General features: G+C 50.5%; 2 protein-coding genes across 5 annotated transcripts; both read left to right on the top strand.

Moving 5' to 3' along the window:
- Positions 1-4: 4 nt before the first annotated feature.
- On the top strand, positions 5-6,334 carry ZC3H10 (zinc finger CCCH-type containing 10). The gene is made up of 3 exons (XM_019020270.4): positions 5-378; positions 1,156-1,219; positions 2,579-6,334. The coding sequence occupies exons 1-3, from the start codon at positions 219-221 to the stop codon at positions 3,933-3,935; spliced, it is 1,581 nt and encodes a 526-aa protein (XP_018875815.3). The 5' UTR covers positions 5-218; the 3' UTR covers positions 3,936-6,334.
- Positions 3,978-26,780, top strand: ESYT1 (extended synaptotagmin 1). 4 transcript variants are annotated; one of them, XM_031000657.3, is made up of 31 exons: positions 3,978-10,804; positions 12,672-12,713; positions 12,881-13,015; positions 13,130-13,203; positions 13,334-13,406; positions 13,567-13,656; positions 13,839-13,894; positions 14,296-14,419; positions 14,508-14,684; positions 14,806-14,888; positions 15,504-15,552; positions 15,675-15,761; positions 15,868-15,960; positions 16,197-16,268; positions 16,429-16,515; positions 18,850-18,999; positions 19,324-19,479; positions 19,604-19,780; positions 19,937-20,019; positions 20,131-20,179; positions 20,288-20,377; positions 20,509-20,604; positions 20,873-20,944; positions 21,032-21,118; positions 24,389-24,529; positions 24,679-24,833; positions 24,936-25,034; positions 25,118-25,249; positions 25,329-25,434; positions 25,685-25,734; positions 25,929-26,780. In XM_031000657.3, exons 1-31 carry the CDS (start codon positions 10,415-10,417, stop codon positions 25,966-25,968), a joined length of 3,315 nt encoding a protein of 1,104 aa, XP_030856517.2. In that variant the 5' UTR covers positions 3,978-10,414; the 3' UTR covers positions 25,969-26,780. The 4 variants fall into 4 exon arrangements, with proteins under 4 accessions (XP_030856517.2, XP_055215359.1, XP_055215362.1 ...); XM_055359384.2 differs by having other exon boundaries at positions 10,290-10,804; positions 16,167-16,268; XM_055359387.2 differs by lacking the exon at positions 24,389-24,529 and having other exon boundaries at positions 10,301-10,804.

Raw genomic sequence — 26,780 nt, 5'->3', positions numbered from 1 at the left:
CCGGGTTATGTGGTGTAGTTTGCATCTCGCTGGAGTTGGATGGGATATGGTACGTCTCTGGAGGCAGGTTTTAGGTTTCGCGGGTTATTAGGGGCCAATGCTGGTACCGCCCCTTTCCAGGAGGCCTGCCTTGGCGACTACCGCTTAGTAGACCATGTCGTGCCTTTGGATTGGGTTGCCATGGTGACACGCAAAGCGTGCTGGGAACGTCCTGCGGCATGTCGCACGCGTACTTCATACACCATAGAGTATGGTTCCGGGTCTGGTGGCTAGAGCGTCACTTCTTCCGCAGGAAGCGGAAGAGCGATCGGGTAGGCGGCTCTTTGTCGAAGCTAGAGGACCGGCAGGCGGCAGCAGCAACTACGGCGGCGGCGGCAGGTGAGGGAGGCGGGAGACTTAGGTGGAGGCCGCGCCCGGAGGGGAGGAGTCGGGGCCGGCCCAGCGGCTGGGCTCGGCCAGGCCACAGAAGGCCCCCCCAGAACCGAGCTGGCTCGTTCTCACACCCCAGGGCAGTGCCCCTTTTCTGAGTGACCCCGCATCGCGAGCAAACGCCAGCTTCGTGACGTCACAACCCTGCCCATCCCCTCAGCTTGATGACACCTGGAGCTCCAGCTCCCCGTTTCACTTCGCGCGCCCTTAGTGTCCCATTCACGTAGCCCACGGCTGAGCGCCGGCGGCACTGCACGGAACCTGCCAAGCTAGAAGACTTGCTGCGGGAAAACTCCTAGGACTTCTTTCGCAAACTCTAGGGTGTTGGGAAGCGTCACAATCACTGCCTTCAAGTCTAATCGGCCATCCCAATGCACTGTCAGACGCTGCCTTTTTAAGGTTCCTCACTAGCCATTGCTAACTCCAGCCCTTGGCGGTGCTCTGACCCTCACATCCTCTTTCATCTTGAGGCAGGGCGCCCCGCACTCTTTGTTCACTCAGGGCTGGTTTTCCAACCCATCCTCCCAGTCCCTCCGAATTAGTTTTATCTCTTACTCTTCTTACTGGCAACTTCTCCCTTGGACAGGTGAAGTTCAGTTTGAACCCTGAGGAAATCCTCACGTTCCCGAAGCTTTGCCGTTTTGTCAGATTTCTTGTGACAACCACCCCATAGTCCTCCACTCTTACTCCTTCTTCCACCCAAGTCTCTGTTTTTTTCCTGCTCAGAACCCAGCAGTGATGTGGAGGTGGAGACCCACAGGAGCCCCGGACTTCACCTGAGCTACCTCAGGTATCAATTCTGGGAGAGTTGGGTGGGGAGGAGCATCATAACTAATTATCTGCTGCTGGTGCGACTTGCAACGTGAGCCAGGCTTGGATAGATGGCATTTGTACTTCACCTGGTCATTCCCCTTTACTAAAAGTTTGTATCTTCTTTTACCACTTCTTTCCTTGATTGCTTCTATTATTTTGGGACTACCTCTCTTTAGAGAGGGAGGACCCTCTTACAGATTCTCTTGTAACTCTGGCCTCTGGTTCGGTTAGTTCATTTTAGGGAGATCTGAAGGCAAAGTCACAGTAGTGGGGTGGGGGTAGGTCAAGGCCAAAGGAATTAGGGAAGATTCCCTTATTCTCAAAGGGAACAATATGAAGTTTTCCTATTTCAGCAGCAGGGGGAGCCTGAACACCGCATAGGAAAGGCTTGGGAGGTCAGACACGTGGTAGCAGGGACTCCAGGTCTTACTGGGGGTGGAGAGAGGGGAGGGCTAGAACCAGGGCAGTGGACTGACATTCCAAAGCTCTCTTGGGAAATAGGAGACTTAAAAAGCTTTTATGGAGTCTATAAATAAAGAGGATCTTTATGGGTTGAGGAATGGTGTGGTTGGATGTCAGTGGGATCTTCACATAGGGGAGTAGGAAGGGGGTGGGGAATGGGGAAAGGTCACTTGTTCCTGTGAAATTAACTCCTTCCCACTTGACCTTATCACAAATGGTTTGTCCTGAGAAATCTAGAAGTGGAGTCTCTAACTTAGAACTCTTATCCTGAAATAGAAGGGGCTGACCTCTCTGCCGTTGACAGTGATGATGGCTGGGAGGGAATACTAAAATATGACAGGTTTTGAGACTCCCCTCAAGCTGGTGACACCAGTCTCTTCACCCAGGATTTCTTGGCTTCTAGAGATTTGATGTGTACAGAGCCCTTACCTGAGGAAAAGGAAAGGGGGTTAAGGAAGTTTTGTTACCAGTGTCCCATCTTCTACAGCCCTAGTAGCTCAGTAGCCCATCTTGGGCACTATTCCCAGTTTCCTTCCAGACTATTCAGATACTGACTGCAGTTTTAATTTCACTTCCACAACTTTAATAAGGTCAGCTCAAAAGGAAAGATGAAATCCAACACTATTTTTTCCCTGCTCCCTCCTGGGCCTATCCCTCCTCGGTTAGCCAGGCAAGTGTGAATCATTCTGACCCAGACCAGGTGCACAAAACCCTGGGAGGGGCTTTTGGTGAGTCAGACATTTCAGCCAGAATTCTTATCCCTTAGATTCTCCATCTCTAAAGCCATTGCCCCTCTGGGCCACCTGCTTTATAGTCAGGAAGAGTGGGATCTCCTTGGAGGACTCCTGTTTGATACAGTTCTCCTCTTTTGTAGTGGTCACCAAGAGTGGCAAGATAAAGAAAACCCTGAGTTGGGCGGGACCAGGATGCCTGACCGGGACAGCTATGCCAACGGTACCGGGAGCAGCAGTGGAGGCCCTGGAGGTGGTGGCAGCGAGGAGGCCAGTGGGGCAGGGGCAGGCAGTGGCGGGGCCAGCTCAGATGCCATCTGTAGAGACTTCTTGAGGAATGTGTGCAAGCGAGGCAAGCGTTGCCGATATCGCCACCCAGACATGAGCGAGGTGTCCAACTTGGGGGTGAGCAAAAACGAGTTCATCTTCTGCCATGACTTCCAGAACAAGGAGTGTAGCCGCCCAAATTGCCGTTTCATCCATGGCTCCAAGGAGGATGAGGATGGCTATAAGAAGACAGGAGAGCTTCCCCCACGGCTGAGGCAGAAAGTAGCAGCTGGCCTTGGCCTTTCACCGGCTGACCTACCAAATGGCAAGGAGGAGGTCCCTATCTGCCGTGACTTTCTCAAGGGTGACTGTCAGAGAGGAGCCAAGTGCAAGTTCCGTCACCTGCAACGGGATTTTGAGTTTGATGCTCGGGGTGGAGGAGGCACTGGTGGGGGCTCAACAGGCTCAGTCCTCCCAGGACGACGTCATGATCTCTATGATATCTATGACCTTCCTGACAGGGGCTTTGAGGACCATGAGCCAGGCCCAAAACGCCGGCGAGGTGGATGCTGCCCCCCTGATGGCCCTCATTTTGAGTCATATGAATATAGTTTGGCTCCACCGCGAGGGGTGGAGTGCAGACTGCTAGAGGAGGAGAATGCCATGCTCAGGAAGCGGGTAGAGGAGTTAAAGAAGCAGGTCAGCAACCTGCTGGCCACCAATGAGGTATTACTGGAACAAAATGCTCAGTTCCGCAATCAGGCCAAGGTCATAACCCTGAGCTCCACTGCACCAGCGACTGAGCAGACTCTGGCCCCCACTGTGGGCACTGTTGCCACTTTTAACCATGGCATTGCCCAGACTCACACTACTCTCAGCAGCCAGGCTCTACAGCCTCGTCCAGTGTCCCAGCAAGAACTGGTGGCCCCTGCTGGAGCTCCAGCTGCTCCCCCAACTAATGCTGCACCTCCTGCTGCTCCACCACCCCCACCCCCACACTTGACCCCAGAGATCACGCCACTGTCAGCTGCCCTGGCTCAAACAATTGCCCAGGGAATGGCACCCCCACCTGTCTCCATGGCTCCTGTGGCTGTATCTGTGGCTCCTGTGGCCCCTGTGGCTGTATCGATGGCCCAACCCTTGGCAGGAATCACAATGAGCCACACCACCACTCCCATGGTGACTTACCCTATCGCTTCCCAGAGCATGCGCATCACGGCCATGCCACACTGATGGGGCTAATGGACACTCCCCTGGTATAGCCTCGCAGGGCTGGGGTCAGGGGGCCCTTGCCCACTCACCTAGCCTTCCCCAGCCCTGTCTGAAGGGCTCCCTTGAGAACTAGGACAAGAGACTACAAGGAGTATGTCCTGAGGAGGGGTTGGGATGGTGTGTTTTCTCTCACCTCCCTTTTATGAGGGTCCTCTTGTCCATTTTCAAGCCTCACAGTGGGAGCTTGCAGAGGAGTGCAGACTGAAGCCAGCAGAGAGGAAGGACTGACTGAGGGGCTGTGTCCTCTTATGGGAATTTGGGAACATCCCTCGTCTTGTCCTCTCTTCTGCACAGCACAGGTTCCAGCACTGGTTTTGGAAGAAAAAAATACCCTGCCCAGAGGGAAAGCCAGGAAAGATTGGGAAATGGGTGGTCAGGAGAGAAGGCCTGATAGGAGCCTTCAGACAATTTGGGTCCTAGTTGGTTGGGTTGGACAATACAGGAATTGCTTCTGGGCCCTGGGAAGGCTGGGACCATAGTGCTCCAGCCCAAAGACTAGGGGAGCATTCATTACCCTAGTTTGACCTGAAAATCCATAGGGCAGGGCCCACTACTTTCCAAAGAAATAAAAGAACAATTATTTTTAACAAATGGAGGCAGTGAAAACTTGCTTAGCTATTCTGTGTGGAAGATGGGAGCAGTAAATAGATCTCATGCCAAAATGGGATAAAGACCCCAGCCTCCCATAGCTTTGGTAAGATGGATAGAAGCCAGTGAAGAAGGGTAGGGACCCAGAACAAGACCAAATGGGGCTTTGGGGAAGGCACTTTATGGGGTAAAAGCTTTGGAGCCACCTAGTCTAGTTTAAAAATAGTTCCATCTGTTTCTGGTCTCTGTATGTATGTGCTATTCCCAGGTTGCCTTAGTAACCAGGGCTCCTAGGGTCATTTAGCAGGGCAGGCAGTAAGGAGAGTGTATTTGCTGAAATGGGGATGGGATGTTACATAGTTGACAGATCCTTATTCAAACAGAGCAGGACAGGTGGAGTCGATGGCCATTGAGTTGATGGCAGTTGCCGCTCAGTTGATGGCAGTTAATGTCCCTCCTACCCCACCCCTTCAGTGGCCAGTTCCTGAAGCCTTCAAGGCTTGGGAGGTCTGGGAAAAGAGAGTCCTTCTAGGGACACAAGCCTCAGGGTCCATCGCTTTCCTCTGTCTCCACATAGGACCAGAAGTTTTAAATTTACTTAAGTCAGTAAGGCCAGGGGCCCCAATAGTCAAACCTCAGTTCCTCCTCAGCTCATGGCTGATGTAGGGAAAACAACTCAGGTGTCTAGTCTAATGGGACAGTAGATTTGGGGGTAGAGAGTGATCCTGGATTGTGTTCCCCCTCATCATGTCTCCTGCTACCTCTTGCTTTCTTGTCTGGTTGATCACTCAGGTCACATCTGGGATTGGAGATGGTTGGCTAGGTCAAGGCCAGTCATTAAAAAAAAAAGCCTAAAGACTAACAGTGGGCTAACATTGTGGATTTTAGAAACAACACATTGATAAGCTTAATGTTTTTTGGGACACAATTTTTTTTTTTTTTTTTTTTTTTTTTGAGATGGAGTCTTGCTCAGTCACCAGACCGGAGTGCAGTGGCGCAATCTCGGTTCACTGTAACCTGCGCCTCCTGGGTTCAAGCGATTCTCTTGCGTCAGCCTCCCGAGTAGCTGGGACTACAGGCGCCCGCCACCACGCCCGGCTAATTTTTTTATTTTTAGTAGAGACGGGGTTTCATCGTGTTGGCCAGAATGGTCTCTATCTCTCGTGATCCGCCCGCCTCAGCCTCCCAAAGTGCTGGGATTACAGGCGTGAACCACCGTGCCCGGCAATTCTAGACTATTAAAAGAGATGGTTTAAGAGCATTTAGAGAAGAATGTCACCATAGATACCAACATGAATTCTCAGTCAAATCCTGACTGACTTTATTTCCTCCTTGCCAGGTTATCTCCAAAGAGGTAGATTTGGGAAATTTTAGACATTGTATGTCTTGTATGTATTTACTCCAGCTGAAGACCACCAAGAATACACCTGGTAATTGAGCAAGTTGGGTTTAATGCTCATTGCAGTGAGGGGGAGGGCTCACCATTGGGGATAACGTGGTGTGTCTCAGCATGAGGGTGTTAGGAATGACTTAGAGAACTTAGACTTTGGTTAAGTGATTTTGGGGAAGATTCAAGAAAGTGGGTGTTCTTTTGGATTGGGCGCTGTTAAGGGAATCCAGGATAATTGGGTAGCTTGTCTAGAAGAAGGGCAGACAAGTGAACCTAAGCACAGTCGATGATGAAGTCACTCACTAGCTGGGAAGGGGGATGTTTGCTGTTTTGTGGTTTGCACACTGACCTTGTTTTGTGCTTAAACAAAATTGTGTAGTGATTTTGTTTTTTGTCTCACTTCATCGCAGTCACTGAGTGACCTTGTCTGATGCTGGTGTTTTGTGAGATTGTTTGTGTCCAAGAGAACTCATTGGCTACCTGTGAGCACCAGGTCAGCCCTAACAGCTCTGAAGCCTGGCTGTGTCAGGCCAGTTCCCAGATTACAGGAGCTACTTTGCTCTCTCTCACCTGCTAAGTCATCACAGATAAGAGGAAAATTACGGGTCAGTTAATAGTAGCATTTTTTCCATGCAAATGGCTCTGGTTAAAAAATAATGAGAAAAAAATAGTAGCATTTGGTAGAATCAAACTGAACACTTGTACTTAGTGTTGGTTAGTGCATTTATGTTAGAGAAATCTCTGTTCTCTAGTGATAAGCCCAAGGGCTATGTTTTATTGTAAAAAGAAAAAACCCAACTCAGGTAAACATATAAAAAACCCATTTATCAACAGTAACACAGGAAGAGCTAAATAATATTCAAAGTGTCTGTAACTTTAATTGACTAAAACACTGGAGCACTCTCACACTAAAAAATTGCTTAGATCTTGAACTAGTTTGAGGAACAATGTTAGAGATTTATATTAGCAATAATTCACATGAGAACAAACTGGGACTTCCAGTTGGCTACAAAAAAACAGAATCTTAGCCCTCAAGATGTCCATTTATAAATATTTATTAAGAGCCTGCTATGTTCTAGGCATCTTTCTAGGAGCTCCATAAGGGTAGTAGAACCTTGGTAATAGATTACAAATACAGCAGTTCTATGTTCTGCCTAAATGTAACCACTTAGTAGTGTGTTGTTCTAAATGTAATTTTTAAAGAGGGCCATTGACAAACCAATGTGTTGCTAGAAAAAAGAAAAGGCTGGCAAGAGAAAGCTTCAAATAGAAGTCTTCAAATATTTGAAGGGCTGCCCAGTGGAGGAAGATCCTGTTTGCTACACAGGAAGTAAAAAGGGATTTCTAGAATAATGGCTAACTTTTTTTTTTTTTTTTGAGACGGAGTCTAGCTGTGTGGCCCAGGCTTCAGTGCAGTGGCACGATCTCTGCTCACTGCAAGCTCTGCCTCCAGGGTTTACGCCATTCTCCTGCCTCAGCCTCCAGAGTAGCTGGGACTATAGGTGCCCAGCTAATTTTCTTTTTGTATTTTTAGTAGAGACGGGGTTTCACCGTGTTAGCCAGGACGGTCTCGATATCCTGACCTCGTGATCCGCCCACCTCGGCCTCCCAAAGTGCTGGGATTACAGGCGTGAGCCACCGCACCTGGCCGGCTAGCATTTGTTGACTGCTTAATATAAGCCAGGGCTCTGTGCTAGGCACTTTACATGCAACATCTCATTGACACAATGGGTACTATTATTGTACCCATTTTACAGAGGAGAAAGCAGGCTTAAAAAGTAACCTGCCCAGGGTTCTGCAAGTAAGGAATGGGGCCAGGAATCTATTCAGGCAGTCTCACTCCAGACGACATAAGAAAGTTCTAATGATATAGCCATCCAACAAAGCGATCACTACTTGGCAGTAATTTTTTATTATTTTATTTTTTATTTTTTATTTTTATTTTTGAGACGGAGTATCACTCTGTTGCCCAGGCTGGAGTGTAGTGGCGTGATCTCGGCCCACTGCAGCCTTCGCCTCTCGGGTTCAAGTGATTCTCCTGCCTCAGCCTCCCAAGTAGAGTAACTGGGATTACAGGCACATGCCACCGTGCTCGGCTAATTTTTGTATTTTTAGTAGAGACGGGGTTTCGCCATGTTGGCCAGGTTGGTCTTGAACTCCTGACCTCAGGTGATCCACCTGCCTCGGCCTCCCAAAGTGCTGGGATTACAGGCGTGAGCCACCGCGACCGGCTTGGCAGTAACTTTTGAGGAATAAAGAATACAGAAGGAGTTTCCTCAAATCTTGTTGCCCTTCCCATCTTTGTGAGCTGAGATCAGAGTACTGTATCTCACCCTCTGCCTCTTGGAGGTGATTATGGTTTACATATAAATGCAGATTGCAAGTCCAGGAAGTTTACTCTCTCTCCTCCTGTAGGCCTCATCCTGTAAGACACTTCCTCTAACAAATGGCCATCCCTTCCTGTTGTCCACTTACTGCTTATCACCACCAGGTGGCACCTGGGCAGCAGAATTGTCAGTGGGCGGGGACCCACCCTGTTTACTTGTGTTGGTAACTGCATTGCAGCTGCTGATCCTGTGGCTCCTGGGCCCCAGCTGGGACAAGAACTTCCTGAGGATGACGTTTTATCCCCTATATAATTTCTGATGATCTGGATGAGGTGAGGAAGGGAGAAGTTTGGAAAAGAACCTCCATAGGTCACCCTCTCCATTCCCCCATTCTCAGGAACCTCCTCGCCTACTCCAGTGCTTGGCAAATTTCAGTTTATAGAGAGGTTTCTCTCTAAGGTTCATCCATGTTCCTTCTGTAGTTCTGCTTTATCAGTTGGTGAGCAGATCACTCATAATTCCTCCAATTTCCTTGTTTCCCTTTTCTACCTGCTTACCTCTGGGAATATGGAGGATATAGGAGACAGAATATTGTTTCTTAAATAGTTCTGCAAACTGAATGAAGCAGTCAAGATACTGCTAGCCCTAGGGAAGTAGAGAAAAGGAAGTAAAAAAATTTAAGTGATAGAGGCTGAGCAGGGACAGGTTTTAAGCAGCTTTGGTAAACACAGGCTGATGAAATCTATGCCCTGCAGAACCAGATAAAATTTATCAGGGGCAGGCCTCATCCTGTAAGACACTTGCTCTAAGAAATGGCTAGTTTCTCCCCAGTGATCAACCCCAGTTCTTCTGCTGCATCTGACAGATTTACATAATATGCCCCATATATACTGCATTAAAAGGTAATCATCTTATGACCAACACTTCCCTCATCAACTTCCAATTAGTCTAGTTCCTAGATCCTAAGACAACACTCCACCTCTAAGGCCAGTTAACTAGTAACAATAGTCATCGGTGTACCCTGCACTTTTTCCTTCCTAAACCTACACCGTACACTGTGGGACTGCATTAGTTCTGCACCTGACTGTATGGCAAACCTTCCTTCTAACTCAGGCAAATGTGAAAAGGAATTGTCTTTCCCTTACTCTTGATCCCTCATTTTAGTGTCCTAGAAGTTCTTCAGGGTCAGAAAATTATTGGAAAATGTAATAATTTGCGCTGCCTCCCTCCCTTTTGGAGCCAACTAGTCTTACATCCATCCTCTAAGATAGAGATGACTTACTAACTCTTGGAAATTTCCAAAAAGAAATAAAGCCTCACTTTCTATTCACTCTGCTTTTTTTCCCCCTTTCCCTGAAGGCTGGATTATCTCAACTCTGTAATTCTCTGACTCTCCAGTTTTCTCCAGGGTCAGTCGTTACACCACACAAAGAAGGTAGGGGATTAGGGACGGGATAGACAGGGTTAGTTTTCAAACACTTTCATTCCAAATACGATCGTATCCTTTCCTTTTGTAAGGGCAGGCAGGAAAAAGTTGAAGGATAAGGAATGTGCTTAGAGTATGAAAACTAGGGAAAGTCGGCAAAAGAACATATATATATATCCCAGACCAAATCCTGCCAAACCGAATGAGTAGAGGGAAATCCTGAAGCTCCACAGCCCCTCAACTTCGCAACTTGGGCTTTCTCCAAAACCAAGAAATTGGCGGTGCGGCTCTGCATGACGTCATACCACAGGCACTCCAATCCCACGTGGGGGAGCTCTTGGTCCCGCCTCTCCTGAAATGGTGCGCCACGCCTCCTCCTCTTTATTACCAATCGAATGCCGCCCTTGAGCCCCTTTCTTCCTTTTCCCGCCATCTCAGACCTCCCATCTTGGCCTTCGGGCCCAATCAGGGAGGCCCTACCTATCCGAAACCCGGTCCGTTCCCCGCGGAAGAGGGGTGGAGTTTCAACCTTTTAACTCCACCTTGGTCTGTGCAGCGCGGACCAACCCAAATCGCCAGAAAGGAGGGGCGTGGCTTGAAGTCCCCTCCTCCATCCCGGGGATCACGTTTTGCCTGGGGGAGCTGATCGCAAGACTAGGCAACCTCCAGCCAGTCCCTGGGTCGGGCGGATCCTCCCAGAGGTGGCACAATGGAGCGATCTCCAGGAGAGGGCCCCAGCCCCAGCCCCATGGACCAGCCCTCTGCTCCCTCCGACCCCACTGACCAGTCCCCCGCTGCTCACGCAAAGCCAGACCCAGGTTCTGGGGGCCAACCTGCTGGCCCTGGCGCGGCGGGTGAGGCCCTGGCAGTGCTGACTTCATTCGGGAGGCGGTTGCTGGTGCTGATACCTGTGTATTTGGCCGGGGCAGTGGGACTCAGCGTGGGTTTCGTGCTCTTCGGCCTCGCCCTCTACCTGGGCTGGCGCCGGGTCCGCGACGAGAAAGAACGGAGCCTTCGAGCAGCGAGGCAGCTACTGGACGACGAGGAGCAGCTCACGGCGAAAACTCTCTATATGAGTCATCGAGAGCTACCTGCCTGGGTGAGCGACCACCCTCGGTCCTCTGTGCAGCATAGCCCCCTTCCACCCCTTCCATCTGGGGCTTTTCCTCCTTATGCCTAGAGTCAGCTCCCTGCCTTGGGACAGTGGGCCCCAGACTTTCCCCTCTCTCCCCGCTAGCCGCCTGCCTGCTGGACGCGCCACTCTTGGAACCGACTGCTCACTCTGCCCACCCACCCTTTCGCATGCCCAGACTGGATCCTTCCACAGAATCAGGACTTCTTCCTCTACTTGGGCAACAGCAGCAATAACATATGGGGACCCCGTCTCAGCCGAAGCTCTCCCTCCTAGCCAAGCCATCTTGAACGTCCCTCTTGCTTTTGGTGCCACTCGCGGCTTTGCTGCTCCTGGAAATCCTGGTCCCGTTACCTCTCAAAGGTTTCCCTAGTCTTTCCCATCCTCCTCGAGACTTTTTACCTACTTAAAGCCATACGGTTCTCTCTTTTCTCGCTTTTATCCCCGGGTACCCGCTAGGACCCAGCCCCGGCCCCTGGACGACCCTCGGGCAGCCGCCTTCAAGCCTCCAGCCGCCAGACTGCAGCGCGGCAGAGGCGGCTGCTGGACGGAGGGCGGGCTACGGGAGGAGGTGGTGCGGCTGCTGCAGTGCCCGCGGCCCACACTCCCCCGCACCCCTCGGCCGGCCACACCCTTTTCCGGACTGTGGGCTGCGCTTGTTCCGTTGGGGCAGAGACCCTTATTTCTGCGGCGGCCGCGTCTCCTGTGCTGAGGCGGATGCCTTCTCTCTAGTCTTGCAGAGGCGAAGCCGGTTACCCGGCCCCTCCCAGCAGAGGTGCCAGTCTAGGGGGAGAATGGCAGCAGAGAGGAATCAAAATTGACACTAGGCAGACACAGCCACGCTTCCCAGGCCCTGGACTGGAAAGGGGAGGAGAAAGAGGGCCAAATGGCTCTAGGGGACCTGTAGCCTAGGCAGCAAGTGTTTGTCTCCTCCTCATCATCATGGAAACCAATCTTCCTACCCCCAATACAAAGCGCAGGTGTCCTTTCCCTTAAAAGGAGTCACACAGAGAAAGACAGAGGAAAACACACACACACCCCCCCCAAAAAACCCACAAAGCCAGGCCTAATTAGGTTTTCTGGCCCCTCCCTGACTCAAGGAAGGACTTGCTTCCCTCTTCACCTTCCTGCTCTAGAAGCCCCGTCTGAGGGGAGTTGAGAAGGCTGGAAAAGGGGACTTTTTTTTTTCTTTTTTGAGACGGAGTCTCGCTCTGTTGCCAAGCTGGAGTGCAGTGGCCCGAACTCGGCACACTGCAACCTCTGCCTCTTCAAGCGATTCTCCTGCTTCAGCCTCCTGGGTAGCTGGGATTACAGTCACGCGCCACCACGCCCGGCTAATTTTGTATTTTTAGTAGAGACAGGGTTTCACCATGCTGGTCAGGCTGGTGTCGAACTCCTGACCTCGTGATCCGCCGGCCTCGGCCTCCCAAAGTGCTGGGATTACAGATGTGAGCCACCGCGGCCAGCCTGGAACCAGGACTTTTTAAATCCCAGGATTCCCTCAAACTCCAATTTGACTGGACCTCCCCCTCCAGAAAGAATGCGCCCTTCTCCTCCGCCCGCTCCTCTCTCAGCAGCTGTCATTTCACCACGTCCCTGAGCTATCCACAGGGCAACAGCGTGACCTCTACCTTGTCAGCTCCCCTTATTAGAGAGACATCAGCCCTCAAACTGTGAGGAATGAACCTTTGGGGCATCCTAGCCCCTCGCCCACCCTGAGTGTGAGGAGTCTGTCACACACACTCCCTCTCCTCTGTGGCACACCACCAGCATGTTAGTAGGAAGCCAGAGGCGAGGGTGTGCACGTCACTGTCTCTGCCTTCCCCACCTCCAGGTCAGCTTCCCAGACGTGGAAAAGGCTGAATGGCTCAATAAGGTGAGGATTGATTTGATTTTTAGTCTTCATGAGGGGAGAATGGGAATTTGTTTCTTCTTGCCAGACCCACCCTCAACCCTCAGTGCTCTCCATGGGGAGGATTCTGAAGGAACTTGCCTTGAGAGGGAAGACTGGACTCTCCTCTGACCATCTCTCTTTCCTCCCAGATTGTGGCCCAGGTCTGGCCCTTCCTGGGCCAGTATATGGAGAAGCTTCTGGCTGAAACTGTGGCTCCGGCTGTTAGGGGATCTAACCCCCATCTGCAAACATTTACATTTACACGAGTGGAACTGGGTGAAAAGGTATGTGTGGAGGAGGGAAAGTGAGGAGGTAGGCTAGGGAGGGTGAGTGGCCCGGAATAGACTCAGGTACTTCTCCCTATCCCTGCCCTCTCTCAGGAATTTCTCTCTCCCTAGCCATTGCGCATCATTGGAGTCAAGGTTCACCCAGGTCAGAGAAAAGAGCAGATCCTGCTGGACTTGAACATCAGGTAATACCACTCACCACTCTTACTGCTTCCCCTTCAATGTGTCCTGTTCAGTCCAGGCTACTTCACTCCCCCTCCCCACAACTTCAGCCAAGGACTAACTCTCTTGGTTCTCTTCTTCACCAATCCCCAGCTATGTAGGTGATGTGCAGATTGATGTGGAAGTGAAGAAATATTTTTGCAAAGCAGGAGTCAAGGGCATGCAGGTAGGCCAGATGTCAGGGGCCACATAATAGGGAATGTTTGTCCTGCGTTTCGTGGGATATGGGGAAGTGCAAGGTTGGAAAGACCAAGGCTGAGAAAGTCTGGGAGGACAGAAGAGTGACTTTTCTGGGGAAAGGCTTTGATTTTCTCTTCTTGCCTCAGCTACATGGCGTTTTGCGGGTGATACTGGAGCCACTCATTGGGGACCTTCCCTTCGTGGGGGCTGTGTCAATGTTCTTCATCCGACGCCCGGTAAGGGAAAACAATGAAGGGGTATGGGGAAGCAGGAGAAACAGAGGACTGGGAGGATGAGGGCAGCCAGTGAAGGGGAATGAGAAGGGAATTGACAAGAAGGCCGAGGGGTTCTGGCAACTGTTTGATGGGTATGACCACACCTCGTAGGATCTGTCCTGACCCCTGCTCTTTCCCTCCAGACCCTAGACATCAACTGGACAGGGATGACCAACCTGCTGGATATCCCAGGACTTAGGTATCAAGGACTTACTGAGCACCTGCTGAGTGTTCCAGCGCTGGGTTGGGGGTTTAAGGGACACAGAGCAGTCAAAGATGCTGCTTGTGTCCTCTAGGAGCCTCAACTTCAGTTGGGGAGCAAAGACAAATACCCCTGCAAAGTTTGATACTGTGATTTTTCTTTGGGTTGGGGGAGCAGGAAGGGAATGCAGAGGGCTGAAGACTGCAAAAGGCAATGGGGATGGCAGTGAAGAAGGGAGAGAGCAGTAGGTGGGGAATTAGGGTAGAAGAGTAGCACAAAGGATTTTCACAAAAGGACTTTCTTACAGCTTTAGGTCTCTCTTGGGTGTGGGAAACATAGCTGGGGTTAGAAAATTGGAAGTTGAGGCCATACCCACTCCTTTCTACTCCCCCATTCAGCTCACTCTCTGACACCATGATCATGGACTCCATTGCTGCCTTCCTCGTGTTGCCCAACCGATTACTGGTGCCCCTTGTGCCTGACCTTCAAGATGTGGCTCAGTTGCGTTCCCCTCTGCCCAGGGTATGGCCTTTCCCCCACTAGATAGATCCTTCTCTCAGGAACCCCTTGCTGGGTCCTTAGTTTCTCACCATCTGATTCCTTCCTCCAGGGCATTATTCGAATTCACCTGCTGACTGCTCAAGGGCTGAGTTCCAAGGACAAATATGTGAAGGGCCTGATTGAGGGCAAGTCAGACCCATATGCACTTGTGCGTTTGGGTACCCAGACATTCTGCAGTCGTGTCATTGATGAAGAACTCAACCCACAGTGGGGAGAGACTTATGAGGTGGGAGAGTTGAGCAGCTCTGTGAAATGGGGAAGCCCCAGGAGGTTGTGAGAGAAGATGCTGATTGGATGATCCTCACAGCTGCAGCCCCATGAGACACTCAGCCTTTTGTGTTCCCCAGGTGATGGTACATGAGGTCCCAGGGCAGGAGATTGAAGTGGAGGTGTTCGACAAGGATCCAGATAAAGATGACTTTCTGGGCAGGTGAGACTCTGCCTGTTAGGATTCTAAAGCCCATGGTGGCCGGGCACGGTGGCTCACGCCTGTAATCCCAGCACTTTGGGAGGCTGAGGCGGGCGGATCACGAGGTCAGGAGATTGAGACCATCCTGGCTAACACGGTGAAACCCCATCTCTACTAAAAATACAAAAATTAGCCGGGTGTGGTGGCGGGCGCCTGTACTCCCAGCTACTCGGGAGGCTGAGGCAGGAGAATGGTGGGTGAACCCGGGAGGAGGAGTTTGCAGTGAGCCGAGATCGCACCACTGCACTCCAGCCTGGGCAACAGAGCGAGACTCCGTCTCTAAAGAAAAAAAATAAAAATAAAAAAAATAAAGCCCATGCTACCGAGGTTCTGGAGGTAATTATACTCACTTTCTGGGCCTGGGAATCATGTATCATTTTCCTTCCTAACCTCCCCACCCCCAGCCCCTACCATGCACATACTCACGCATGCAGGTGAATATCTTCTGAGAGGAAGAAGGGAGTCTGAGATCTGCCAGTCATTTCTGGGTGGGTGAGTGGAGGGCCACTGACATGCTGCTAATTACAACACTCCCCTTTTCTTCCTTTCACTACCCTCTCCCCCGCCAACCCCCAGAATGAAGCTGGATGTAGGGAAGGTGTTACAGGCTAGCGTTCTGGATGATGTAAGTTGGGAGAAGAGGAAGGTGGGGGCTGATCTCACCCTTTGGGTAGATGGTAGTTGCTACATTGGTAGGGAAGTAGTTGAGCAGGTATCTGATCTCTACTACATCTCAATTTCTTCTAGTGGTTCCCTCTACAAGGTGGGCAAGGCCAAGTTCACTTGAGGCTAGAATGGCTGTCACTTTTGTCAGATGCAGAGAAACTGGAGCAGGTAAGCCACATGGGAAATAGGAAGCTGGCAGGGGAGAAATAGGTAGCTGGAAGTGTAGGGGACTTGGAACGGGGACCAAGATCTGACTACTACCACCCCTCCCCAGGTTCTACAGTGGAATCGGGGAGTCTCCTCTCGACCAGAGCCCCCGTCAGCTGCCATCTTAGTTGTCTACCTGGATCGGGCCCAGGATCTTCCTGTGAGTTTGGCTGGGTGAACAGGAGCCCTGGATGTAACATTCCCCAACCCTGCCTTGCTGAGGATGCAAATGTCCCTGCCTGCTTTGCTCCAGAAGTATCAGCATGTAACACAAGGGTCCCAGGGAGGGGATCAGATCCATCTCAGGGAAAGGATTCTGATGCGATCCCACCTTCCTTCACCAAAACCAAAACCAAATCCCCCAAGATGGTGACCTCTGAATTGTACCCACCACAGCTGAAGAAGGGGAACAAGGAACCCAACCCTATGGTACAACTGTCAATTCAGGATGTGACTCAGGAGAGCAAGGTGAGGGCCAGGACATCATTGTGGGTGGCCAGGTAGGACAGGGAGAGGCCTATTCTTGGGATGGTTTCCCCTTTAGAATGCCTGTTACATGCAGGGGTTTTCTGCAGAAACAGGAATGGTGCTGTGGTATACACCCTTAATCCCTCCTCTACATCTCCAGGCTGTCTACAGTACCAACTGCCCAGTGTGGGAGGAAGCGTTCCGGTTCTTCCTACAAGACCCTCAAAGCCAGGAGCTCGATGTGCAAGTGAGATAATCACCTCTTCATCCCCTCCCGAATACCCTATTCTGTCTTCCCAGATCTGTACCATTTCTCCTCTCCTTCTTTTCCCTTGATTCCTATTTTTAATCCATCTACCTAGACTCCCCACCTCCCTGAATATCTCTCCATTGTTCCCCAACTGTCGCTCCAGAATAATTTTTTTTTTTTTTTTTTTTTGAGATGGAGTCTCGCTCTATTGCCCAGGCTGGGGTGCAGTGGTGCGATCTCGGCTTACCGAAATCTCCACCTCCTGGGTTCAAGCAATTCTCCTGCCTCAGCCTCCCGAGTAGCTGGGATTACAGGCATGCACCACCATGCCCGGCTAATTTTTGTATTTTTAGTAGAGACGGGTTTTCACCATGCTGGCCAGGCTGGTCTCGAACTCCTGACCTCAGATGATCTGCCTGCCTCAGCCTCCCAAAGTGCTGGGATTATAAGCATGAGCCACTGCACCTGGCCTTAGTTCATAGGTACTTGTTCTTGAATGATTTTATATATGTGTGTCTTGTCTATGAAACTGGCCAGTAAGCATTGTGAAAGCAGATACTATGTTTCGTGCTTTTTCCATGACCTTAAAAATGTTGAATGTTAGCAATTTTATTGAGGCATAATTTACATACCATAAAATCATTCATTTTAGGTATACAATTCCCAATTATAAAAAATTATTCTGAGGCTGGGCACGGTACCTAAAATGAGTGATTTTATGGTATGTAAATTATGCCTCAATAAAATTGCTAACATTCAGCATTTTTTTTTTTTTTGAGACAGTTTCGCTTTTGTTGCCCAGGCTGGAGTGCAATGGCATGGTCTCGGCTCACCGCAACCTCCACCTCCTGGGTTCAAGTGATTCTCCTGCCTCAGCCTCCTGAGTAGCTGGGATTACAGGGATGTGCCACCACGCCTGGCTAATTTTTTTTGTATTTTTAGTAGAGACGGGGTTTCTCCATGTTGGTCAGGCTGGTCTCGAACTCCCGACCTCAGGTGATCCGCCCGTCTCAGCCTCCCAAAGTGCTTGGATTACAGGCGTGAGCCACCGTGCCCGGCCCAACATTCAGCATTTTAAAGGTCATAGAAAAAGCACAAAACATAGTATCTGCCTTCACAATACTCACTGGCCAGTTTCAGTTTCATAGACAAGACATACACATATAAAATCATTCAAGAACAAGTACATATGAACTAAGGCCAGGCATGGTGGCTCACACCTGTAATCCTAGCACTTTGGGAGGCCAAGGCAGGTGGATCACCTGAGGTCAGGAGTTTGAGAATAGCCTGGTTAGCATGATGAAACCCTATCTCTACTAAAAATACAAAAATTAGCCAGGCATGGTGGTGCGTGCCTGTAATCCCAGCTACTTGGGAGGCTGAGGTAGAATTGCTTGAGTCCGGGAGGCGGAGGTTGCAGTGAGCCAAGATAGCGCCACTGCACTCCAGCCTGGGTGACGGAGTGAGACTCCGTCTCAAAAAAAAAAAAAAAATCAAAAATTAGCCAGGTGTGGTGGCATGTGCCAGTAATCCCAGCTACTTGGGAGGCTGAGGCAGGAGAATCATTTGAACCCGGGAGGTAGAAGTTGTAGTGAGCTGATTTCACGCACTGCACTCTAGCCTGGGCGACAGAGCAAGACTCTGTCTCCAAAAAAAAAAAAAAAAAAAAAAAAAGAACGGAAGAATAGCAACAATTACATATGAATTTGTGGGAGTAAAATATCCATAGTATAGGACTAAGGAGGGTCAGAGAAAGGGATAGGCTGGAGTAACTAGGGAGATTTTGTGAAGCAAGAAGTAGGATTTTAATTGAGTCTTGAAGGATGAGTAGGATTTAAATAGGCCGAGGGAAGAGAATGAGGACTTTCCAAATAGTGGGAGCAGAATGAACAAAGGTGGAAGGGGCCATGGATTGGGCAGAGGACTATAAAAGATGGCTCTGGCCGAGGTGGGCGGATTGCCTGAGCTCAGGAGTTTGAGACCAGCCTGGGTAACACCGTGAAACCCTGTCTCTACTAAAAAATACAAAAACTTAGCTGGGCGTGACGGCATGCGCCTGTAGTCCCAGCTATTTGGGAGGCTGAGGTAGGAGAATGGGTTGAACCCAGGAGGTCGAAGTTGCAGTGAGCCAAGATGGCGCCATTGCACTCCAGCATGGGCGACAGAGTGAGACTCTGTCTCAAAAAAAAAAAAAAAAAGATGGCCCTGAGTGGAGCAGGAGGTTTGTGATTGGTACAGAGAGGAATGAAGCTGGAGCCATGTTATCATTTTCACAGTATGCCTCCTTTTCCCCTAATCCCTTCACTACAGTCCTTCCTCCTGTGCCTGTAGGTGAAGGATGATTCCAGGGCCCTGACTTTAGGAGCACTGACGCTGCCTCTGGCCCGCCTGCTGACTGCCCCAGAACTCATCCTGGACCAGTGGTTCCAGCTCAGCAGCTCTGGCCCAAACTCCAGACTCTATATGAAACTAGTCATGAGGGTATGGAAATAGAGGAGGTACTGAGGTGTGGGGGAAAGGCCTGTTGATTCTTTGGTATTAAGAGTAAGGAAAGGGAGCCCCCTAAGATTAAAAGAGCTAATACATGTAGAAGTGCCAAGCAGGCACAAAAACATATATTGATCTGACTGGTGGAAGGAATGGCTTATGAGTTGAGGGGGTGTGGAGGGAACCCTGTAGAGATGAGCCCAGCCAGGGCAGCACCTAGTTCCCCTGTCACAGCCCCTCCTCTACCCCACCCCACATGCTTTGCCTGCTGGTGGCGAGCTGCACTTCTTTGATTCAGCATCATACTACCCTTCCTAGATCCTGTACTTGGATTCATCAGAAATATGCTTCCCCACTGTGCCTGGTTGTCCTGGTGCTTGGGACATGGACAGTGAGAATCCCCAGAGAGGCAGCAGTGTGGATGCCCCACCTCGACCCTGTCACACGACTCCTGATAGCCAGTTTGGGACCGAGGTGAGTCTATATCTGGAAAGGACTAGGGTCTGTTTGCCCCGCTAAGTGTGCAAAGCCTGTTTCAGGGCAGATTCTGACAGGTCTCTCTCCCTTTGCCATCTGGCACCCCCCGTCCCTTTTGCAGCACGTGCTTCGGATCCATGTATTAGAAGCCCAGGACCTGATTGCCAAAGACCGTTTCTTGGGGGGACTGGTGAAGGGCAAGTCAGACCCCTATGTCAAACTAAAGCTGGCAGGACAAAGCTTCCGGAGCCATGTTGTTCGGGAAGATCTCAATCCCCGCTGGAATGAGGTTTTTGAGGTCAGAACTGAGTGGCTGTGACTCCTGGTTCTGCCCCATTTTTCCCCCAATCCCAAAAGTGGTCCAGAAACCTCTGAGGTTCAGTTGACTGGGGGGTCCAGTCATTTGCAGAGGAAAAGGAGAGACTCTTTCATCTGCACTATTTTCTCCCACTAGGTGATTGTCACATCAGTTCCAGGCCAAGAGCTAGAGGTTGAAGTCTTTGACAAGGACTTGGACAAGGATGATTTTCTGGGCAGGTGAGAGCATAGGAGTCTACATGAAAAACAGGCTGGGGCTCTTTAGGCCATGGAGTCTGGCCTCCTTGGTTCTCACCATCTAGCTTTTGTCTTAATCTTTCTCTTCAACAGGTGTAAAGTGCGTCTCACCACAGTCTTAAACAGTGGCTTCCTTGATGAGGTGAGCATTGAATTAGAGTCAACAACCCCTCCTGATCCTGCCCAAGCTTCATTCTCGTAGTTCTCCTGTCTGCATATCCCCAAGTCTTCACCCTGCCTACTTCCACAGTGGCTGACCCTGGAGGATGTCCCATCTGGCCGCCTGCACTTGCGCCTGGAGCGTCTCACCCCCCGTCCCACTGCTGCTGAGTTAGAGGAGGTAGGGCAGGAGACTTGAGGAAGGAAGGGACCCAAGGTGGGGCAGGATGAGCTCTTCTCTTAGCGTTCAAGGCACATGCCAGAACCCAAGGTGTCAGTTAACACTCCCCAGCCACGTGTGCCCCTCCACAGGTGCTGCAGGTGAATAGTTTGATCCAGACTCAGAAGAGTGCGGAGCTGGCCGCGGCCCTGCTATCCATCTATATGGAACGGGCAGAGGACCTCTCGGTGAGATCCCGCTCCCCATGCCCCATAACTTCCTGGCCCTTCTTCCACCTTCCTCCGGTTTGGATGGTCCTGGAGTATTTAGAATAAGAAAAATGGCCCCTCTCTTTCTGAGGGTAGTGCAGGGGTGGGAAAAGTTGTCTGTTCAAGGCCACGGGTAGTGGCTGCCAAGTAATAATGGAGACATGGCTGCTGGCTGTGGATATAATTTGTGAGGGGGATCTGCCTAACTAGGTCCAAATTTAAGACTAACACAGTATTGTCTTTCTAGCTGCGAAAAGGCACCAAGCACCCCAGCCCTTATGCTACTCTCACTGTGGGAGATAGTTCTCATAAAACCAAGGTATGAAGAAATGCTGCAGGGTAAAAATGGGAGGGACAAGAGAAATAAGAGTATCAGCTACTGATCATAAGCCCTCATCTCCACCAGACTATTTCGCAAACTTCAGCCCCTGTCTGGGATGAGAGTGCCTCCTTTCTCATCAGGAAACCACACACTGAGAGCCTAGAGTTGCAGGTACTGTAAATTCATTCTTCAAATATTTAGCAGATTTCTGCCATGGCCAGGCAGGAAACCAGGCACAGAGCATTCAGAGATGAGATAAAAGGTTGACTTTTTTTTTTTTTTTTGAGACAGAGTCTTGCTCTGTCGCCCAGGCTGGAGTGCAGTGGCGCTATCTTGGCTCACTGCAAGCTCCGCCTCCTGGGTTCACACCCTTCTCCTGCCTCAGCCTCCAAAGTAGCTGGGACTACAGGTGCCCGCCACCACACCTGGCTAATTTTTGCATTTTTTTTTAGTAGAGATGGAGTTTCACCATGTTAGCCAGGCTGGTCTCGAACTCCTGACCTCAGGTGATCCGCCCACCTCGGCCTCCCAAAGTGCTGGAAATACAGGTGTGAGCCACCGCACCCGGCCAAAAGATTGACTTCTTATCTTTATGGAGCTCACACTCTGTTTTGGGAGAAAAATAACCAGATGAAAATTCCAGAATGATAACTGAGGTAAAAGGCACTGTGGGGAAGAAAGGAAGGGTTCAGGCTGAGGAAAGGCTGGAGATAGAAAGGCATCCTTAGATGACCCCTGAGCTTGAGGGTAGATTGTTTTTTTTTTTTTTTTTGAGACTAGAGTCTCACTCTTGTTGCCCAGGCTAGAGTGCAGTGGTGCAATCTCAGCTCACTGCAACCTCAGCCTTCCAGGTTCAAGCGATTCTCCTGCCTCAGCCTCCCGCATACCTGGGATTACATGCGCGTGCTACCATACCCCACCAATTTTTAGTAGAGACGGGGTTTTGCCATGTTGGCCAGGCTGGTCTTGAACTCCTGACCTCAGGTTATCCATCCACCTCAGCCTCCCAAAGTGCTGGGATTACAGGTGTGAGCCACTGCACCCGGCCTTTTTTTTTTTTAGACAGGGTCTTACTCTGTCGCCCAGGCTGGAGTGCCATGGTGCAATCAGGGCTCACTACAGCCTCAACTCTTGGGCTCTAGCAATCCTCCTACCTCAGCTGGGATAACAGGTGCACACTACCACACCTAGCTAATTTTTGTATTTTTTTGTGGAGATGAGGTTTTGCCATGTCATCCAGGCTGGTCTCGAACTCCTGGACTCAAGCATTCTGCCTGCCTGGGCATCCCAAAGTGCTGGGATTACAAGCGTGAAAACCGCGCCCCAGCCTAAGGGTAGATTTACTGGTTCTTTTGGACCACGAAAAGAAGAGCAGGAAAACTCTTTAGGCTGAGAAAAAAAATGGAGGAGAGAGAAGGCATATTTATTATAGATCAGAGAGGCAGGCAGAGCAAGATCATAGGGGCTGTTGAATAGTATGCTAGAAATATGGATTTTATCCTAAGGCTTAGGGAAGCCTTTGTTTATTTTATTTATTATTTTTTTGAAACAGAGTCTTGCTCTGTTGCCCAGGCTGGAGTACAGTGATACGATCTCAGCTCACTGCAACCTCCCTCCTGGGTTCAATCGATTCTCCTGCCTCAGCCTCCCGAGTACATGGGATTATAGGTGCCCGCCACCACGCCCAGCTAATTTTTGTATTTTTAAGAGAGACGGGGTTTCACCATGTTGGTCAGGCTGGTCTCTAAGTCCTGACCTCAAGTGATCCACTGCCTCGGCCTCCCAAAGTGCTGGAATTACAGGCGTCAGCCACCACACCCAGTCAGGGAAGCCTTTAATGAGAGGTCACATATCCAGATTTGCATTTTGGGAAGATCATAGGGATAAGAGGGTAAAGAATGGACTGGAGAGGGACAACACTGGGGGCAGGGAGATCAGTGAGGAGACTGTTAGAGCAGTCAAAGCAGGAAACGAGACTAAAGCCTGATGGGATTTGAAGATTGCTGTGATATGGAGCAGGTGGAGGAGCAAGGAGCAGCCTAGACACTAACTCTGGGGTTTTTGGCACAGGGTGGCTAGATGGATAAGGGTGCCGTTGCTGACTTAGGGAGTGCACAGAGAGGGAATTTTGGAATTTGAGATCTCTGCAGGACATCCAAAGGAAGACATGCAGAAAACAAATCTATTGCCCATGAGGTGTTCCTCCCTTGCCCTCTTATTGGAACATCATGAGCAAGCAACCACTCATAAGTGTAGTCATGGGTGAGATCTCTTAGGCAGCGTGGAGAGTGAGGAGACAAAAGATGGCCATGAGCCATCTTACAGGTGTGAGCCACTGTGCCCGGCTGAAATTAATAGAATTTAAAATAATGTAACTTAATGCTAGCAGAGTAGAAAGGAGGTACAAATGAGCTCAGTTCTTCATCTTTTATAGCAGGGAATCAATAGATACAAGCATATTAGAATTCCGTGAGAACAAAGAAAACAGGAGGGTTTTAAAGGTTGTTACATTTGGAATATGGCAATAGGAGTAGGATGGGCAAGAAACATTTACTTTTAGTTCTGTTTTTACTGTTGTTTTCTGTACGCTGTAGGTATTACTGGTATAATTTCTGAAAGCTAGGTTGGGCATGGTGGCTCACGCCTGTAATCCCAGCACTTTGGGAGGCCAAGGCGGGCAGATCACAAGGTCAGGAGATCGAGACTATCCTGGCTAACACGGTGAAACCCTGTCTCTATTAAAAATACAAAAAATTAGCCGGGTGTGGTGGCGGACACCTGTAGTCCCAGCTACTTGGGAGGCGGAGGCAGGAGAATGGCGTGAACCCAGGAGGCGGAGCTTGCAGTGAGCTGAGATTGCGCCACTGCACTCCAGCCTGGGCAACAGAGCGAGACTCCGTCTCAAAAATAATAATTTCTGAAAGTTTATGAGGTAAAGATGGTCCACTCTACTCTGGTTAAGAAAGGAAGGGCAGGCCAGGCACAGTGGCTCACACCTGTAATCCTAGCAATTTGGGAGGCTGAGGTGGGTGGATCACCTGAGGTTGGGAGTTTGAGACCAGCCTGACCAACATGGAGAAACCCCAGCTCTACTAAAAATACAAAATTGGCTGGGCGTGGTGGCAGGTGCCTGTAATCCCAGCTACTCAGGAGGTTGAGGCAGGAGAATCACTTGAACCTGGGAGGCGGAGGTTGTGGTGAGACCAGATCACACCATGCACTCCAGCCTGGGCAACAAGAGCGAAACTCTGTCTCAAAAGAAAAAAAAGGAAGGAAGGACAGAGGGAGGGACTAGCAACTGTTACCATGGCTTCCCTGCCTTTCTCAAAGGGAAATCTCACCAAACCACCTATGAGTCCAAGCGTTTGGACCTTTAAAACACCAGGATTAACTCATTTGTTGATGCATTCGCCTCTTGATCATGGTCCTGTTGCCCCACAGGTTCGGGGTGAGGGCACTGGCGTGCTGGGCTCATTATCCCTGCCCCTCTCAGAGCTCCTTGTGGCTGACCAGCTCTGCTTGGACCGCTGGTTTACACTCAGCAGTGGTCAGGGGCAGGTGCTACTGAGAGCACAGCTAGGGGTGAGTGACAGATGGTGGGCAGGATGAGAGGGAGGAGGGGAGGGCCTTCACAGCTGAGGGACACCCAGGAGGGTGGGAACAGAGGGCCGTGTCCTTAGAGTGAGGGAACTGAGAGAACTCTGCCCAGCTCACAGCTTTCTTGCCCCTAGATCCTGGTGTCCCAGCACTCGGGAGTGGAAGCTCATAGCCATAGCTACAGCCACAGCTCCTCATCGCTGAGTGAAGAACCAGAGCTCTCGGGGGGACTCCCTCACATCACCTCCTCAGCCCCAGAGCTCCGGCAGCGCCTAACACATGTTGACAGGTAAAGGGCTGGGACAGGAAGGTGGGACGCAGTCAGAAATAAAAAGTATTACAGGTTCACTAGGCTCTAGCTTTCCCCAGACCTACTGATATTTCTCCACAGTCCCCTTGAGGCTCCAGCCGGGCCTCTGGGCCAGGTGAAACTGACTCTGTGGTACTACAGTGAAGAACGAAAGCTGGTCAGCATTGTTCATGGTTGCCGGTGAGACCCCATCCCTCCTGTCCTCCAGATCGCCTCCATCCCTTCCCTCAGGTTACCATATCACCTACATCCTCCTGTTGTAGGTCCCTTCGACAGAATGGACGCGATCCTCCTGATCCCTATGTGTCACTGTTGCTACTGCCAGACAAGAACCGAGGCACCAAGAGGAGGACCTCACAGAAGAAGAGGACCCTGAGTCCTGAATTTAATGAACGGTCAGTCAGTGGGCATTCAGGTGGAGAGATGGCAGGCTTGGAAAGGACTCCTGGCCCCTAACATCCAGTCCTACCCCAGGTTTGAGTGGGAACTCCCCCTGGATGAGGCCCAGAGACGAAAGCTGGATGTCTCTGTCAAGTCTAATTCCTCCTTCATGTCAAGAGAGCGTGAGCTGCTGGGGAAGGTAAGAGGGCAGGATGGCAGGGCAGAGGTGAGGGCTGGAAGCTGCTGGCACCAAGGTTATAGTCCCTGTGAGGAAGGAAGTACCCCATGTGATCCTTTAGAGGTGACTCTTTCACCTCTGCAATGGTTTGGGATGAGTATGTGATGAAGGAACATGGTCTTTGGAGATTTCAAAACAGCATCATCAGAATGAGATCCTGTCTCAAAAAATAAAAGAAGTAACATCTTTCCCCTATCATCTTCCAACACAGGTGCAGCTGGACCTAGCTGAGACAGACCTTTCCCAGGGTGTAGCCCGGTGGTGAGTATCTGCATGGGGGGGGGGATGGTCTGGATATTTCAGTGGGAGAAATTCCAATCACAGGAAAGGAAAAAAAGATACAATCTGAGCAGAGAACCATTGATTCTATCAAGTAGAGAAGCCCTTGGATCGTGTCTCATTTATAAATATGACGACACAAGAGTCATCTTTCTACATGAGCCCTCTTTTCACAGGTATGACCTGATGGACGACAAGGACAAGGGCAGCTCCTAGGAGCTGGCGAGTCCCAGCCTGACTGCTCTGTCTTCCTGCCTTTGTCTCGCTCCATCACCGCCTCAATGTGATGAGCCTAAAGCTAGGGTCCAAGGGCAGAGCCTGTGCCCTTCAGCCCTTTCACCTAATAGGCCCATATTCGGGCCTTTGCCTGACCAAAGAGAAGAACCGTATGTTCCCTTTACTGCACGGCCTTTATCCTTCTGGGCCCCTGGGGCGGGGACCTGAGCTGGCTGTTTCCTGCTTTGCCTGCACATTGTTCTCCCTTCCTCCCAACTCCTCAGGGCCTTCTGTATCTGTGCCTGGCCACTGGCAGCACTAGCAGTGGTATTAGCTTATGCCAAATACAGCTTTGGAAGGATCTTTTTTTCTTTAACTAGATGGTCACCTTCTTCCCTACCACACATGGGTGGGAAGGTGGACAGGCTAACCTCTCCAGCTGTGAGCCTCTTAGACTACTGCATGTAGCAAATGTTCAGCAGCTCAGGCCCCCATGTCCAGTTCTGTCCCCACTTTCCTCAACCCTGTCCTGAAAATTCTACTGCTCTGATGGCTGGGGCCAGTCTCTTGTCACTTTGGAAACTGAGGACACTTGGATTCTACTCAAGCCTCCAAGTAGTGGCATATCAGTCGTGGAGCTCCTAGCTGGTGATACGGAGAGGGCTTTGGAGGACTTGGGACAGCAGGGCCAATTTTTTTGCCCAAGTGCCTAGGCTGCTAACTCACTGACTAGAACTTAATCTGGTACTTTTCAGTTTTGCACCAACTCTGCCAAGCCACTGTATCTTACATTAAACATCATACTCAAACCA

The sequence above is a fragment of the Gorilla gorilla genome, chromosome 10 (assembly GCF_029281585.2).
Source record: "Gorilla gorilla gorilla isolate KB3781 chromosome 10, NHGRI_mGorGor1-v2.1_pri, whole genome shotgun sequence".
Taxonomy (NCBI): domain Eukaryota; kingdom Metazoa; phylum Chordata; class Mammalia; order Primates; family Hominidae; genus Gorilla; species Gorilla gorilla.
Note: the sequence above shows the minus strand (reverse complement) of the source record. Positions and strands in the feature narration are given on the sequence as shown.

Coding starts and splice junctions, on each gene's coding strand:
- ESYT1 (XM_055359384.2), top strand. CDS start 10,415: ATGGAGCGATCTCCAGGAGAGGGCCCCAGCCCCAGCCCCATGGACCAG. Junction 20,945..21,031: donor ATAGTTCTCATAAAACCAAG/GTATGAAGAAAT, acceptor CATCTCCACCAG/ACTATTTCGCAAACTTCAGC. Junction 25,035..25,117: donor AGCATTGTTCATGGTTGCCG/GTGAGACCCCAT, acceptor CTCCTGTTGTAG/GTCCCTTCGACAGAATGGAC.
- ZC3H10 (XM_019020270.4), top strand. CDS start 219: ATGTCGCACGCGTACTTCATACACCATAGAGTATGGTTCCGGGTCTGG. Junction 379..1,155: donor AACTACGGCGGCGGCGGCAG/GTGAGGGAGGCG, acceptor TTTCCTGCTCAG/AACCCAGCAGTGATGTGGAG. Junction 1,220..2,578: donor CTTCACCTGAGCTACCTCAG/GTATCAATTCTG, acceptor CCTCTTTTGTAG/TGGTCACCAAGAGTGGCAAG.